We start from the raw sequence: 17,964 nt of genomic DNA on the forward strand, positions 1-17,964 counted from the left end.
AAACACGGGGAGAACATGCAAACTCCACACAGAAAGACCCCGGCCTGATGGTGGAATTGAACTCAGGACCTTCTGAAGGTAAGCGAGTCATGGACTAAAGTAAAACAGTATGTTGGATGTGCCACGCAATGCTCAATTACATGGGTGGGAACTAGTGTGTTAGCGCAGTTAGCTCGTTAACGTGTTGGCCGTCTAGCCCCACGCACGGGTGATCAGGGGTAGCTCGTTAACGGAGATTTGCCGTGTTGTGGCGTTAACGTCATTTCAACGAGATTAACGCTGACAGCACTAGTGGGAACACAACGAATATGACTGCGCGTTTACGCCAACATCATCCTAGTGCAAAGACAAGTGGAAGCAGACAAAAACAACAAGCATGCATGCTACAAACTTTACTCGAGTCATTTAGACAGCCGTTAGCACATGATTCTCCTTATGGGAACCTGATATGTTTAATATTGTGGCGAGCTCAGACAAGGTGGAGACGGAGGTGTCGTTTGGTCTTGCTTCCCGTGAGCTAGCCAGGGAGCACAGCCGTTTATTGACATCTGCAGAAGAACACTGCCGCTAGCTAACTGCTCAGCGCGGCAACAGCACAGCAACAACAACAACAACACACAGGGCGCCCTCTGACCCCGGAAGGACACACCGTCGCAGCGAGAGGGCGTCACCCATCACTATGGCAACATAAACAAAACATAACTGTACAAACAGAACCCCGAACAGCCCTGACCCGCTACATAGCCCCCACCTAAAGGGTCAGTCGTCCCCGACGACCCCATTACCCCACACAAAGTCCTGCAAATGTCCAGGTGCCTTCTTTTGGCGCACCGGCCGGTCACGACCCGCGGGGGGAAAGTCACTCGGGTCAGAACATGGGGTGCCACCATCATCCCACTTCTGACACCAATGTGGCGAGCTTAGACAAGGAGGAGACGGAGGTGTCCTTTGGTCTTGCGTCCCGTGAGCTAGCCAGGGAGCACAGCCGTTTATTGACATCTGCAGAAGAACACTGCCGCTAGCTAACTGCTCAGCGCGGCAACAGCACAGCAACAACAACAACACCACACAGGGCGCCCTCTGACCCCGGAAAGACACACCGTCGCAGCGAGACGGCGTCACCCGTCACTATGGCAACATAAACAAAACATAACTGTACAAACAGAACCCCGAACAGCCCTGACCCGCTACAATATGCTGCTGAGAATATAGCCCAGAAGAAGCGTATAGTATAGCTTTTATTTTGGAAAGAGCCATTTCTCTGTAATAAACTCTCTTTTCCAAAGATGAGTGATTCCTCAATCAGATATTTATTTTTTTAATTACTTTTGTTTCAGCAACATTCAATTTAAAAACTGTACTTTTGAGTTAAAATATATATTTATAATTTTAATAAATGACAAATTAAAAAGGCATGAACATTTTTTTGTATCGAAAAAATATCGAACCGTGACACCAAAGTATCGAACCGAACCGAACCGTGAATTTTGTGTATCGTTGCACCCCTAATATATATATATATATATATATATATATATATATATATATATATATATATATATATATATATATATATATATGTGTGTGTGTGTGTATATATATATATGTGTGTGTGAGTGTGTATATATACAAATAAAGGATATATTAGGAAAAATGTTTGAATTAGAACTACTCCTGGTACTCCAGCAAACTAGGCCAACAATTTTATTTTCACATTCATTCCACAGCATGACGTGCTTTGTATGCGTTTCTTAAAGATAGTAATTAAGAGGAAAAAAAACATGCATTTTATGTTATTTATACTAATACTCTTTTCTTCTCACTTTGCTCAAATCTGCCAGTGGAGTGGTAGTCTCTGGGGGTTTTCTTTCCTTCCTTCTTCACCCTCCACCCTCTCCTTTGCCTTTCTTTCTCCTGGGGCTGATGATGCCTCAGACAGTAAATGCTCTCGTGTGTGTTTGGTGTTTGGTCTTGTTTGACTTTGACTTTTGTTTGGGTCACTCATGACTGACCGAAAGACAGATGTTGTGAAGCTATTCTGAGTACATCTGCTTCACAACCTCCCAGTCTTTACTGCATCGATCCATTCATCCATCTGCCATCATGGGCCCATTGCAACCTTTCAAAGCCCAGACGGGGCCTCCTTTATAGGGAGCAGGTTGTCAAAGGATGCACAGACAGATAATCAGACAGACAGGCTGTTAGCTGAGGCAACATTAGTCTGTCTGCAAAGTGAAACAGGCCGCAGGGGCTCTGCTGCTACAAAAACCCTGTATTTTAACAAGCCATTAAATTCACTGTTGGCTCTTTAAAGCTTATTTTTCTTCAGGGAAGAGAGGCAGAAACCTGTCAGTGAGGTATAATTGTTTCATTTGTTTCTAGCGCAAATCAACATCTCATTTAAAGTCAAGCTCCCAGTGGAGGGAAAAGTGAAAGCTTTTGTTACTTTTTTTGTTTTGCTTTGTTTTTTCCAGTGGTAGATATAAATCCCTAAACTAGTTTAGATACATTTATTAACTGCCATTAAATGGGGTTCCCTCAGGATTCAAGTAAAAATAATCACATACCTCACAAAAATACTGGGAAAAAAAGAATGAAAGCACCAGATTGGAGCAGTTTACAGGAAGCAGAGAGACTCTTTTTTTTTTTAACCCATTATGGAGCTAAGATGGTAAATACTGAAGAACGCTACAGACATGTATGCATGTGGCTCATAACACACTAATCTTGTTCAGACTGTTTAGTGCAATTAGTCACCCTTCTTACAAAATGATAACACAATGCTTGGTGAAGTCTAGCCCCAACACTCTAAATATATTGCTCCATAACATGCACATATTCCTACAAACTTAAATTGTTCCTGACTAGCTTATGTGTTTATATCAGTTACTTTGGATTTAGAGATAGCAAGTGATTAGCCTATATGCCAAAAAATGCATTAGCATACGTTTGCTTTAAGTGATAGCTTGCTGAGCCAGTAAACCAGAAGAGAGAACATGTCAGATCAATAGTTTAGCTTTTAAATTTTTAGCATGTTAGCATTGTCTTTTATAGGCTAATTATCTTGCTACTGTTAGCATACATCTCAAAATTTGTTAAGACCAAAAACAATCTTTCAAAAATAGATAAAAGCATCAAAATTTAAAAACATGTCTCCCTGGCACCATTAATTTATTGGCAACTTGAATTTAAAAAATTTCAAAGTTTTCTAGTTTGACAATCATTCCCATTTGGATAACAATTATTTTATGAAAGAATTTCAACCACTGGATCAATTTAGAAGTTTTTTTTCTTGATTTATATACGTCTAGCTTGTTTGTTTCAAACAAGAAGTTTTATGTTTCAAAAACTAATTAATTTCAGTTATAGATGTGTTACATTTTGCACCAATGATCCAATGACAAATGTTGCTGCACAGGTCAAGGGATCACATTTTACCTCTAAGTTAACGCTATGAAGTTGGTTTCAGAGATTCATTGGTGCATGAAGACTTCTTTGCCCTTGGTTTGCTCTGCTGGCACACCCTGTCATCGGCTGTTATTGTTTTTCTTACAGGCTAACACAGAGAGACAGATAACTGTCTGTCAGGCTGCGCTGCCCAGCTATCAAGTTCCAACTAGGAACTCAAGGGTAATGTTCTCTGCATTTTAACTGTCCTAGTTTAAGCCATTATAATTAGATTGTAATTATATTTAATGTTGGTTTTATTTATTGTATTTTTAGTTTATTTCAGGTTAATTATTACCTCGTTTTAAAAAATGCTTTATTGGATTTTATTGTTATTGAGGTACATATGTTAAAATATTTGTTTTTATATTTGATGTTTTTAACCCACCTTGTAAGAAAGGAATTTCCCAACTTTGGGATGAATAAAATGTATCTGTTTTACATGTTATCTTACCTGGCAAGTTCACCTTAGTCTGTGTCTCTGGGTGACCTTCCTACCCAGCCAATATAATACAAGGCTAAATAGTTCTATCTAGTGGACAAGTGAAAGCATTGCATCCTCAAAAGGTTACTAAGTGGCCCAGAATCACTTTCATTAAATAAATAATGAATAATAAAATTGTATTAAACCAGTAATAAGCATATTTCACTAGTAAGTCAAATAAATGTTACTATGAACTGAACAGAACATCAAGCCTCTGAAAACTTCCACAACTTTATCTAAAATATGAGCACACGTGGAATTTCAAACTTTGAAACTCTTGTGTGTTTGACTCCTTGAAATTCAGAAATCCATCACAGTGATGATAATGCTTCATTATTATTTATCATTTCTCTACCGTTTCTCTAATAAGCTCTGGGAGTCACATCACTCAGGGGGACAAGCTGACTTCACCCTAACTTTCCTCTCTGGGTTTTAAAAGGTTTGAAATCTGAAAAATATATAAAAAGATCTAACTTAGCGAAAGTGAATCATCATAAGAGGTACCTTTGGTTAAAGCAAGACACGGGGGTGAAAATCCTGCGATTAAATGAAAACGTCGCTGTAAACATCACCAAATAAGAGCTGCTCTTACAGTTTACATTACTGTGTGTACATACATTTGAATCCTTCGTATGTATGTGATCAGAAGTGGAAGAGAGAGACAGATCTTCTATTTGAGTGAACAAAAAATTAAATATAAAATAAACTATCCCAGCTTTCTTGTTAATCTGACGTTGGATGAGAAGTCCTGGCTCAGTGTCCGCGCTAATCCATCCCAAAGGTGTTCTATCAGGGTCAGGACTCTGTGCAGGCCAGTCAAGTTCTTCTACACCAAACACACTCGTCCATGTCTTTATGGACCTGCTTTGTGCACTGGTGTGCAGTCATGTTGAAACAGGAAGGGACCATCCCTAAACATTGTCCAGAATGTCTTGGTGTGCTGAAAAATAAGAGTTCCTTTCACTGGAACTAAGGGGCCAAGCCCGAACTCCTGAACAACAATCCCACGCCACCTTTGAAACTTTACACTTTGCGCAATGCAGTCAGACAACTACCATTGGTTTTGGTGGTTGCCAGGACAAACTCGCCCATTGGTTTGCCAGACAGAAGCCTGATTCCTCACCCCAGAGAACACATCTTCACTGCTCCAGAGACCAGTGGCAGCGTACTTTACACCACTACATCTGACACTTGTGCTTGGTGGCGGCTTGGGAGTAGCAGTTTAGCCATGGAAACACATTTCTGTCAAAAGTGGGAAACATGGCAGAATTAGATGCTTTTTTTTTGCTGTGTGAGTAAACTGGTTAAACAGGAGGAATGATCTCCTGGAGTGTGACTTGCACCTGTCTGACACTGAATGAGCACTACTACACCTCCAGCTTCTCTTACTCACACTGCTTGTAGTTTGTAACACAGAGGTCCATGTCCTGTACAGGGTGGAGGAAAACTTCAACAAGCCTCTCTATCCTGCTGTGTAGCTCTACTATCACCTTTTGTATTGTAACACAGCCAGTCTTCTTTATATTAGCTGTTTGATGAAACCAGGCTTTCTGCTTTAGTGTCTGTGTGGCTTTTAATGCATGATTTGACTCTCTTGTGCACAAAATGAAGACAAATGGAGATAGACTGTGGGAGTGGTCCTACAATCCTCCAATCAAATTGTTTTTTTGTTTGTTGTTTAAGTGAAATTGCAAGTGAATATTAATCAACAGCCCACAGAGAGGTAACAGTTTCTAATTTTTCATTTTTTATCTGTAATTGTGTATCTGCAGCTGCAACTTGAAACCAATAAAACATGCATTTTTTGTGAAGAGTCTGTGGAAATGTGGAACTTGAAGCCTCAACATAACCTGCTTTATTATTTTACTATGCATCACTAGGATCTTCCAGCCAGGTTAAAAAACACAGACACCTACCTAAAAAGATAAAAAAGAAAAGTGCTGTCCAATAAGCTTGCTTTGTGGTACACCCCTCACCTCAGACATCTTTTTTCACATTCCTCTTGGAATGGCTGAATACCACATTCAGCCATGCAGCAAGTTTTAAATCCATCTGCTCTGAGACCTCCATCAAAATACGAGAAACAGAGAAATTAGGTTCAGTGCAAGAGGTTATTTTATTATTATTATTTTTAACCGTTGACACAATCAGCAGAGAATCAAGGCATGACATGAAGACATGAAGAGGACGGGGTCAGATCTTGTTGAATGCTGCTACGTCGACACTCTGGACCTAAAATAAAGCAAAAAAATGCAAGTGTACCAGGATTATTCACGACAGCGAGTAACTGCATGAGATACTGTTCCTGATGTCACCCTGAAGAAAAAAAATGACTCAAACTGTTCTTGTACAACTGCTCGTGTTATGGAGTCTTTCAGCTTCACTTTGTCCCTTTCTGCCTCAAGGTGGCAGCAGTGTGCTGACTGTGGCAGATAATGTGATGATTCTGACACACTGCTCTTATTTTCCTAGGTGAGCCATCCTCACTGAACCTAATCTGTTCACTCCAGCTTCTCTGATGCTTTTAATCTATTTTAATTTCTATGTTTGAGTATGTTTACCTACATTTTAATGATAAAAAAATGCATATATGTAATTAAAATTAGCATTAAAAGAGTAAGGAGGAGTAGAGGGGAAACGGTGGCTTTGTCTATTAGCCGTTTTACTATTGCAAGTTAATGCGATTTGGATTTCAGCAGCAGATGGCTGTCCCTCCATGAGCCTGGTTCTTTAGGTCTTTCCAGCAGTTTGAGTGTTCTCCCTTCCTACTGTCACTAGAGCATCATTTGATTTTGGGGGTTTTAGTGGGGTGATTGCTATTGTGATTATTAAATTCTGGATGCCCAGTTAGTCTGTTATTGTATTGAACAAGACTTACATAATCCTCAAACTTGGTGATCTCCTCCTCTAACATGTCTGTTCCCACTTTGTCGTCCTCCACCACACACGCAATCTGGAGCTTTTTGATGCCGTATCCAACAGGAACCAGTTTGGACGTCCCCCATAACAGACCGTCGGCCTGTACTGAGCGCACACACTCCTCAAGCTTCGCCATGTCTGTTTCATCATCCCACTAAAAGAAGCAGAAAAAACAGACAGTGAGCTTTTTTTTCTTTTTTAAATAATTGACCTATGACCGGGCTCAGACAGAGCAGACTTACAGGTTTGACATCCAATAAGATGGAGGACTTGGCGATGATGGCAGGCTTCTTGGCCTTTTTCTCTGCATACTCTTTCAATCTCTGTTCTTTGAGTTTGTCTGCCTCTTCATCTTCATCACTACCAAACAGATCAATATCATCGTCGTCATCCTCCTCCTCCTCCTCCTCCTCTTTAGCTGGGGTGCTGGTCTTCTGCTGGACAGCGGTGCCCTGAAGAAAATTAAAAGAGTAGAAACATCTCTGGATTCTAAAAGGTGAAAGCTGGTTGAATGTTTAAAAACTCACGTTTGTATAAGGGACTGGAGGAGCAGAAGCTGGGCTGACGGCTGCAGGAGACTTCTCCAAAACTGCAACCCGACATTCCAGTTTGGAAAGTGCTGCCCTCAAGTTCTCCACCACTAAAGAGACATGAGATACAAGAGTGCGTTTAGCATGAATGAGGAACATGTGAATATGAATAAAGAAGTGATGCATATTCTAGCAGATCAAACACTGTGAGAGTTAAGACAACAGCACTGAATAATCCTTTAACTTTACAACCAATCAAATGTAAATCAGTAGTTAATCCTGTTCATTCACTTGTCTCTGTTTTACAAAAGGTCTCCAGCTCTGTAGGTCTGCTAGACTGGTGCCTGCATTTGCAGTTAGAGAGCTTGTTGATTAGGGGAAAAAAGTGTGATGACACCATTTTCATGTATTTTTAAAAAAAAATCCTGTCAAAGTCATTTGATCATTATTAGCTGCAGTTCTAATAATACTTAACTTCAGCTGAGGGCACCAAAATAGCTCTGCTGTAAGTAAAGAAGGAAAATGCATTAACACCTGAGCAAAGCTGAAAACAAACCCACCTTTGTGTAAGCTCTGGTTCTCCAGCTCCAGGCTCTTGATGCGGGAAACGAGTTCTCCGTGATCAGCCGAGCTGCTGCTGATGCTGCTGCCTGTGCTCTGAACCGCAAAGACAGAAACGGAGAGGGATCAATACAGTTTAATGAGAACATCTGATGGAGGATGTGGAATATTAGTCGTTTCATCAAACAGAACACCCATGTGTGAGAAAACAGCAGGTTGCAGTCTCAACAGCCAGGCTCTAGAGCCAGAAAGTGACAGCACAAGTATGCAGCAGTTTACAGACCCCAGTAGAAATATGCAGGTGACTGTGTCTGAATTGGAAACTGCACAGAAAAGGCATCTGTAAGCTGAGGTATTCAGATCAGTAAAGTGTGGTTTTCAACAAAGTCCACTGACAGAGGTGCTTCCAGTGACACACAAGCTTTGGTGGCACTTACAAGCTGAGAATGTTGGCTTATGGGAGGCTGAGCAGACCCTCTGTTACACAGTGTAGTCTTCAGCTTGGGGCCAGATTTCAGGGAAGAAAGGAAATGAGGAGAAGGGAAGGAGCAGGATTTATTGAAGTTCATGCCAAAAGGAGAGCAATGAGGAGCACAGAACAGAAAGCAACTGGAGCAACCACAGGAAATAAACAGAGCTCGGAGGTCACAGAAGAGATAAAAGACTACAACCACATTTTTACACTAAACCACATTTACACTTTAGAGCCTTCAGATCAACAGAGAGCTTCAACTCAAACAAAATCTCCCTTATCAGTTAGTTTAATCCATCTCCGTCAAGGAAATGAAAGCTAGGAAAAGTCAGAGAAAAGGAGGGCAACTGGTCCTATGTGTATTAGACTGTCACCATAAAATGATAGCACTATAGCTATGTTATTTCTAAATTAAAACTAGTTTTTGAGCTATGCCGATGTCAGACTGCACTATTATTTCTTTTTAAAAAGATGATGATCACAGTGCCTGATAGTAGTCTGAACTGGGCATTATGTGAATATGTAAGCTAAGATTAGACAGCTTACATTTTGGAATAACTTGAAATTATTTCCAAGACAATTTCAATTTGTCATCTCCATTTACTTAAAAGAGAAAGACACTACCCCCAAAACTAAAAGGCTGGATGCTCTGATCTAAATGGTCGGGATTGGTGAAATTATATTAGTATGCATACATGTACTTGGATAATTTAAGCACTTTTAATACCACATCAATGTTATCCATCAAATGGAAATACAGCGTGTTCGATGATACTTACCCCTGCTAGAGACTTTTGGATGTTCTCCCGGGCCCGGGCAATGTCCTGAAGAATGGTGTTGGCGCCAGCATCCTTCAAGAAAAAGAACAGCTGTCAGTGTCAATTCATCTCTGACTTTATGACGCAAGGACAGACTCCACAATTAGAACATTTCATTCCAAAATATTAGATTGATTTACACCCCCCAAAAACAAACAAACAAAAAGGAAAAAAAACAAAAAACTGCATCTATACAGCTCTGGTCAAACCAGACCTCTAGCAGATTTGTGCTGCAGGTGCCTTTTGTATCATTTTAATTAGTCAACTAATTATTCTGGCTCAAAACACATGGTTGTGTCCAAAATCCCAAAATTAAGGCTTCAGAATCCAAAACCAGCAGAAGATGTTACAGTGGCGATCTACTTAGATGTTTACATTTTAATGTGGCCTGCGACCAAGGCCGTAATTTACTTAAATTACAATGTAATTATATTTACATACAAATATTTAAGGTTGGTACACTAGAATAAGGAGCTAACAAGTCAGGTTTTTACAGGAAACAAAGATAATTATACTAAATAATTTTAAGTACAGCGCAAGTAAAAAATAAATAAATAAATAAAATAATTCAATAATAAATAAATAATCAACATAATGAATATTCAATAATGATGTACAAAAATAATAATGTAAAAAGGCAAGATTAATCCACTTCATAATACCAAAATGCCCTGAAAAGTACAAAATACTAATGATATAAGATGGCGAAAAATTGTTTGTTTTCCCCCTAAACTACCAGGAAATTGTGTAGTACTTAAAGTTACTTAGAGTACAATTATTTTCTGTTTCCAGTAAAAATGTCCTGTATCTACCTTTAAGTATTTGTATGTAAATATACTTACATTACAATCTCAAATAAGATACGCTGAAATTCATCCTTAGACAGAAGGTATATTCTAACGTATTACTTTATTTATTTTTAATTACAATAAAATATAACTTCAAATTCAGCCTGTGGAATAATACAGTTTTGATCAAATACAGAACAGAACAAACAAAATCTATGCACTGTTAGAATCTAATCTCTACGCAAAGACACTTAAGATGTAAATAATCCACATTAATATGGTACAATGGTTTCAGATTAGATGTGATGATTAAAAGCTTAAAGCACAAGATTTAACTTGTAAGGCAGCGTGGTTACCTTTGTAGGTTGTGGTGAGCCATTCATGTGCTCGTAGAAGCGCCTCTCTGCTTCGTCATAGCGTGGTTTGTCAAACCAGATCTTTTCCTTGGCCAAAAAATCCACTGCACTCATTTTTCTACAAAGTAGAAAGCAGGGAAGGAAAAGACAGGGATGTATGAACAGGACACAGAAGGTCAGGGAAAAAGGAAATGAAGCCTAAATTATTACTAATTCTTATACTAAAAATCACTCAGCATACAGAGATTTCACCAATACAAAATCTGACTTTTTATTCTGTAAGAGACTAATTTTAATTTAGTTTTAAACAGCTATTCTCCACCAACAGCCACCCCAATCCAACTATACAAATGCATAACAAAAAAAAAGAGGATGGTAAAACACAACAATGGGTCAGATAGTCAAAACACAAAGCATAAGGAAAAGATTGAACACAGATGAATGACAAAGAATGGCTTAAAGGAAAGAAAAATCAAATTCATGTGGGAAAAGAATGGAGGTGATATGATGGTCAAAAAACCCAAAAAACAAAAGATGAACTGAAACATCTGGAGCAGTTCCCTTCTCCCGGTTTGATCATACTTGTCCCTCAGTGGGGCGGCCGAGGCAACTGATGAGGCTTCTGCTTCTGGCCTGCGCTCCTTCTTCACAGCTTTATTCCCACTGCAACCATGGAAATGGCTCTCAGCAGCATCATACCGCCACTTGTCCAGCCACACCCGCTCACTGTTCGGATGGAGGAAATAGCGAACTCCTGCAGCTGCTACTTCTTCCTTCTCCGGGAGCTCAGCCGGCTCCTCTTCCTCTTGTATCGGGTGCAGAGCATGGAAGACCTCAGCTTTCCCCTGTGGGACCACACGTGTTTCCTCTGCTACAGTTTCTTCGTTTTCCTCCTCCTCTTCCTCTTCTACAAGGCTTTGAGGGTGGTCACTACATCTGGAAGTAGCAGTGCAGCTGGACCGTTTGGTGGAATTGTTACCATACAGGTTTTGGTAAAAGGCTGCCTCAGCACGGTCATAAAGTGGTTTGTCCAGCCACACGTCTCTGAGCAGCTCCACTGGGATGCGGGGCAGTCCGTTAACTGATTGCCGTACGGTTGGTGTGATGGCTGCTTGGATGACAGGGGTTGCAGGACTTGGGGCTAGAGACTGATATCCTTCATCAGGTGTTCTGGATGCAGTGGAGCGACTGGATGGAGCTTGAAGGTCCAGAGAGTTTGGAACTGATGGCTGCATCGACCCCTCAACAAAGCGGCGTTCTGCTTGGTCAAATGTCGTCTTGTTTACCCACACTGTTTGTACAACATGGTGGCAGGCCACTTGGTCACCATGGTTGCATGATGGGCCAGCAGAAGGTGGAGCTGCAGTGGATGAAGAGTTCAATTGTTTCCCGGAGGATGGAGGTGATCGGTTCGACTGGGTGGTCCCATTAGAAGAGCTTGCCAGCCAGCACTGGTAGAGGCTCTCTGCTCTCTCGTAGACGCTCCGTTCAAACCACACATTCGCGCACTCAGACTGCAGACCAATCAACCCAGAGAGGTGATCAGACGGCTGACTGCTTTGTTTGTTTTTCTCCTCGCTCTTGTGCTTGTCGACTTTTTCTTCTGGGCGGCTCTCAGGATTAGACAAACGTTTTCTGCGGCGACGGCTTTTGCCACTACGCTTTCCTTCTCCGTTTATGCTGCCGCTCTCCGGAGACGACGACGCGGTCTCTCCATTTCTCTGGCCTGGCTCGGCCTTCTTTCTACAACCCAGCATGGTCTTTGTGGACTGATCCACCTGATAGTGGCTGGGAGGCTGACCATGCTCTGACTGATCATCTACAGAGCTCTGGGTGTTCTTCTTAGACATCTTTGCGCCGTTGCGGAGACAAAGGAAAGAGAATAACAGGCACAGGCTTTTGGGTTAGTGAGAGAGAGGCACGGAGGTTTAAAGACACAAAGGGGTCGATCTATTTTACACAGTGCTGCTGATGAATTATTGAACTTTTGCTTTGTTACAGAGATGCACATTTATGGCAATACACTACAAAACAAATTCTACAAATCGGTAGCAGAGAAAAACATGCAGCATGCAAGCAGATGGTGTAGACTGAAGTTAGGTGACTGGACAAAGTCTGTCACCTTGAGAATTCAGCACTGCACTTTTCACACTTTCGCCACAGCAGAGAAAGGAGCAGGACAGTATTTGGAGACAAGTCCATCATTTCAAAATGCTAATGATCAAAGCAATTACGAGACGGTTTTAGCCAACTGGCTATGGAATACACATTTTTCCTTAGCATCTGGCGGTTGCCAGGACTGACTGGTCTGTAGGTTTGTGTGACTCAGACGTTAGTGCTCATAGTGGCCAAACCTCAATAAATGATGCTCTTGGTTGCTATGTCATCACCTGTTGGTTTAGTGAAGTCCTGTTATGGAGTCTCGAGCTAAGTTTTTCACCATATTTTCAGACTGTGAAACAGAATGCTTACTGGCTTGTCAATCACAATGGATAAGCTTCACTTCTGACAAGATACATCGTAGCCTCTACATATGCTCAATCCAGAAGTCTAAATTAAGCTTTGCCCCAATAAAGCAAGTTAATCCACAAAGACTTTAAATAATTGTGAGAATTTCTATGTAAAAAAAAAACCCCAATCCTTTCCATGTGGTTATGATTATAAACTATTAATTCATAGAATTAGTAGATATGAGATACTGTTCATACAGAGGTGCCTTACCCCATTAATACACAGGCAATGCATGCCTGTCTGACTGATGTTGAGAAACAATAATTTTAACATATCGCCCAGTTCTAACTAGAGATGGCATGATACCACTTTTTTATGTCCGATACGATATCATAAATTTGGATATCTGCCGATACCGATATGATTCCGATATAGTGTGTTTTTTTAATAGATAAAACTGTTTTTTTAATATCTTGCTGCATTTTGCATAAATTCATACTGAAGTTTAAATAAACAACAACACTAAAGCTATTCTGTTATACCTGTATGTAAAAAATACACTGCACCCAAAAGATTTCATAGTTCAGCAACACTGATCAATCTAATAAACTTAAACCTACTCCATCCTCCCTATTCTAGTATTTTAAAGAGTACTTAGCAGAAATATTAAGCAACCTAACTAATAGGGTTGCAAACTCCCAGCAAAAAAAAAAAAAAAAAAAAAATAGGGAACCACCCCCCACCCTCATGATGCTTAATCGACGTAATCAACTTTAATTTCATGCAGTGTGAAAAAAAATGCACAGAAATAAATTATTTTTCAAGAACAATTACATAGATTCAACATCTTTCTTCAACAGAATTGCAGACTGCACAGCCTTCCCAAAGGAAAAAGTACTATAGCTTACTAGGGCATATTAGACTTAATAGTTACTATATACAGTAATGGACTTCTATATATTTTATATAAGATTAAAACTTTGGGTGTAAGATTCAGATAATTATTTATTAAAAGCTAGACATTTTAAATGAGAATAAGAAAGAAAAGTGTCTTTGTGCCCCCTTTTCCCTGTTCATGCCCTATCCGCCCCCCTGGCTAAACTTTGCTAGATCCGCCCCTGCACAGTTACCAGCACTCAGCTACTTAGAAAAAGATCCTGGTGTAGAAAGTAATATTAAATAAATTCTAACAACAGTTTATCAAGCTTAAACGTGCTGCTGTTATTCAGCCGCTGGTTTCCTCTTTCTGGTGCGAAGTGGGCCAAAAACAAACAAGAGAGATGGACTCGCGACAGAAAAGCTGATCAGCTGATCGTTAAGCAGTTTCATGATTGAAGTAGCAGCAGGAGAGGGAGGGAGAGAGAAGAGGCAGTCGCTCCATATATCGGTTGTTAAGCTTAACGTGGGAATGCTTTACAAACATTCAGAGATGAACTTACACACTTGTTTTACTTCTCTCTGGGATCACTTCCTCGGAGATGAAATGCTGGTTTGGTAGCGAGGCTCCAAATACACACAGCCGCTCTATCACGTGAGCACACTGCTCCAACGTGCTACGGTTATGAGCCGAGTTAGTGTCGCAAATTTTGTGAGGTGCTTTTTTGATATTTAATGGATCGGATTACATTTTTTTATTTCTCTCCGATATCCGATCCAGTAATTTACGTCAGTATCGGACCGATACGTAATATCGGATCGATCCATCTCTAGTCCTAACCCAGATCAATCGAATCTAATTTTTTATGAGTTTTCTAGAATCTGATTTATCAATCATGTCTTTCACAGAGGACACTGTATTATCAGAGCTAGTAAGATATCCAGCATATGCCATAGCTTTTATATTATTAGCACCATTTATGACTAAATATTTATGCAAAGGATACACATTAAACTGACCTTATAATGCACTCCTTTGTTTACAGCTTCCATTATGTACTTTACAAACCTTAAACAGCTTTGCAACACTGAACATACACAATGACATGATAGCAATCACAGGAAGAAAAGGGGTCATTGAGTAAAAGAAAAACATTAGTGGACCAATGCAACGCATGCGCATGCAAAATAAATAAATAAAATTAAAATAATAATACAGTGGGTATTACAATTCAGACATGCACTAAATCATGCATCTTTAAGTTTTAGTAATATACTACAATACAGCAAATGCATTCCCTATTGTTCATACAGAGCTTAGTTAAAATGATCCAAACTAATACAAAGCTATAACAACTTTGGGTACTGGTTTGGGAAGTCATTTCCTGCTTGATGTTTATGAGGAGATCTTAGTCAATCTGTTAACTCACCTTCTTCAGTAAAGGTGTTGAGCTCAACCTAGTATCAAAGTCAAATGCTCAACACGTTCTTTTCATCCAGTTAACCGCAAGCCATTGAAAAGAAATTTATCAATCACCACCTTGCAAAATGAATCAGACAATACAAGGGATACAACATTTAAGGAGGGTGGAAACAGTACAAAAGACGGACATAACTACCATGATGTGACCCATTGTTTTCTGCACTCCTGTTTTGAAGCCAAACGTTTCTACCATTTCCATTTTGGTTGCAAGAAACTGGATGTGACTTGAAAGGGTATGTCTGAATGTGAAACTGCTTGGTCATTGGCTCCCGACTTGTGATTGACAAGCCGTTAGCCAATGAACAAGCAGAAAATACCACTGATAAGCCTCCTATTTGACATGTGGTAGGTTTAAGATTTTATTGAGTATGATCTTAAAGGAGTAACTAAGACAAAGAACTAGCAAAGTGTTTACAGAGGTCAAAACAGAAAGGCTTTTTTCCTCATAGACTAAAGGACAGGAACACTCATTGAAGGCATAGTTTTAGCCATCTTTAGGCTTTCAGACTAAAAACCGGTTTAAGGCACTTCCACATCGGCTTAACTTTTTCAAACCAGGAAGCTACATCCATCTTTTGTACTGTCTGTGCTCAATGCAAGGTATGTGACAGCGTTACAAGGAATACTCACATGTGAAATTCTGAAGGCAAGATGGGAGAAGACAAGCTATACATTAAAAAATTTATCTAGATCAGATATTCAACATGAAAGTCAACCTTTCCGCAGTCTTTAAATGGCTCCACTTTTAGCCTTGGATGATGCTGAATGGGAAAAATGCTTTCACTGAAATCCAATTTAATCCTAGAACATGAAGCAAAACTTGGACCCAACCCCCCTTCAGTTGGGAGCAGTTTATTTTCCTCTACATCATCAAAAGTAGACATTTGCTGTTAAAGCACATCACACCTTTCAATACTCAATCTAATTAACAGATCAAACAAATTAGATACGATGTGGAAAACAGATTTTATCCATCTTCTTAAAGAACTGCTGCCTAGGCTCAGCTGCGGTAGGAGGGGAGGTTCATTTATCCGTTTCAATTTCTGTGCATTTTCAGGGAGAGTGTATCCTGTATTGAGGAGCTCCACTAGCAGCCAGTATGGTTGCCTGTCACTGAAGTTAAGAGGATAGCACTGTTGGGGTGTGTGTGTGTGTGTGTGTGTGTGTGTGTGTGTGTGTGTGTGTGTGTGTGTATGTATATATATATATACACACACACAAAACTAAACATACTCTTCTGAAGGCACCCCAAAAATATTTCATACAGTAGGAAACTGCCGTTTTTAATTTAGCTTAGTTTTATTAACAAAAGTTAATACTTAATTTCTTGGGAGCTATTTCGAGCTGCAGCTCTGGTGAGTATTTCTGGCAGCAGGGTGGTGCACTGGGTGCTGGATCAGCTCAAAATAAACTACATGGCAATTTTGGAACATGTCATGGCTTCAAGCAGTTTTTGGAAAAGAAAAAAGAAGAATTCTATGCAATGGTTGATTTAGATATAGATATATTTAGATATAGGCTGACGTATACTTAAGACAGTTTGATTGTCGGTTTTGGCTGGCTCACAACATTCAGTTGATATCCCTGTGACTTTAGAATTTGGAGAAAAATGAAATCACCCCAGACACCCTGTGGCATTATATAGAATATGCTTTGTTCTCCTTTGATGTAGAGTATCCTTGCATGTATATAGTTGGTGCAATTTCATTCACAAATAATTTAATTCATCAGTCCCCCCTTGATAACATTTAAAGAGGGTGGCTGACAAAGAATATATACGTGATTTAGAACAACAAGAATTCACCTCTCCTGTCCTGATCTGTATAGAAGCTCATCAGTGACCATGTTCCAGGATTCAAGGCAGCACTTCCACTTAAAGATACTTGTGTAACGTCATGTAGAAAACCCTGTCATGCCAAATGCTAAACAACAAAAGACAGAGCATCAGGAGCGCTGTCAACTTCCAAAGGTGCGCGCCCTGCTAACCTTTCATCTTCTTTAATTCGGTCCTAGCTAGAATTCTGCAGTAGCCATTTCATTTGCACCGGAATAAGTCTACTTGTTTTAAAACGTGGCCCTAAAGAGCTTCTTTTTAATACTGACAATGCCGTAAAAACCTAACCAGCACAAGCAGCCACTGAAGCCGGTATCCGGCAAGAGTGACTGCCGCTCCGACAGTGTTAGCACTAGCACGCTGCTCATTCAGCTAGCAGCTTGCTAGCCACGGCTAATCCCAGCCAAGCGCCTGCTCTGTTAACCACTGAATATCCATCAGTTTACCCAAAATGTATTTTAAAGATTCCCACCACTAACAACCACACTGAAACCTGGCTGTCGGTCGGCGTTGAGCTTACTTACTATTGTGGGGTTTTTTTGTCTTGTCGGTGTGAGGCCGGGCCAGCGGATAAAACGTGTTTCTCCGGTCGTGAATGACAGCGGGAAGGAGGAAGAAGCGGAGAGGAAGCAAGGAACAGCGGTGATTGTGTGATCTTAGCGGGTGGGGGAGGGAAGGTATGAATCATTAATGTTGCCTCATGCTCTGTGTTGAATGTCATGTCGTTTTGATATATTAAAATTGGAATAAATGTGACACTGGAGTATTTGCATCTCACCAAATTAGGTCACAACTCAGTTTAAAGCTACACCTCATAATTTCCAACCGCTGTCTTAGTATGACAGGCTTTACTGTTTATGATACCTTCACTCAGTTATTATTGTAAGTCTCTAAATTATTTACATCTGCTGTTATAGACAAATCAGTGACAAAAAAAAAAACAAT

At 40.1% G+C, this 17,964-nt stretch overlaps 1 protein-coding gene across 3 annotated transcripts; it reads right to left on the reverse strand.

The window, feature by feature from the left end:
- Positions 1-6,028: 6,028 nt before the first annotated feature.
- Positions 6,029-17,712, reverse strand: LOC147309739 (uncharacterized). Of its 3 annotated transcripts, XM_086268867.1 has the most exons (11): positions 17,544-17,712; positions 15,133-15,825; positions 10,958-12,225; positions 10,376-10,493; positions 9,193-9,264; positions 8,379-8,441; positions 7,941-8,037; positions 7,378-7,490; positions 7,093-7,302; positions 6,810-7,004; positions 6,029-6,163 (listed from the first exon to the last, which is right to left on the reverse strand). In XM_086268867.1, the coding sequence occupies exons 3-11, from the start codon at positions 12,223-12,225 to the stop codon at positions 6,125-6,127; spliced, it is 2,175 nt and encodes a 724-aa protein (XP_086124993.1). In that variant the 5' UTR covers positions 15,133-15,825; positions 17,544-17,712; the 3' UTR covers positions 6,029-6,124. The 3 variants fall into 3 exon arrangements, with proteins under 3 accessions (XP_086124993.1, XP_086124992.1, XP_086124994.1); XM_086268866.1 differs by lacking the exons at positions 15,133-15,825; positions 17,544-17,712 and having other exon boundaries at positions 10,958-13,540; XM_086268868.1 differs by lacking the exons at positions 8,379-8,441; positions 15,133-15,825; positions 17,544-17,712 and having other exon boundaries at positions 10,958-13,536.
- Between the last annotated feature and the right edge of the window lie 252 nt (positions 17,713-17,964).

This window comes from Aulonocara sp. 'chitande type north' Nkhata Bay, linkage group LG17 (genome assembly GCF_057382095.1).
Source record: "Aulonocara sp. 'chitande type north' Nkhata Bay isolate Kocher_YH1m ecotype deep benthic linkage group LG17, A_spYH_male_GT1.1, whole genome shotgun sequence".
In the NCBI taxonomy this organism is placed as follows: domain Eukaryota; kingdom Metazoa; phylum Chordata; class Actinopteri; order Cichliformes; family Cichlidae; genus Aulonocara; species Aulonocara sp. 'chitande type north' Nkhata Bay.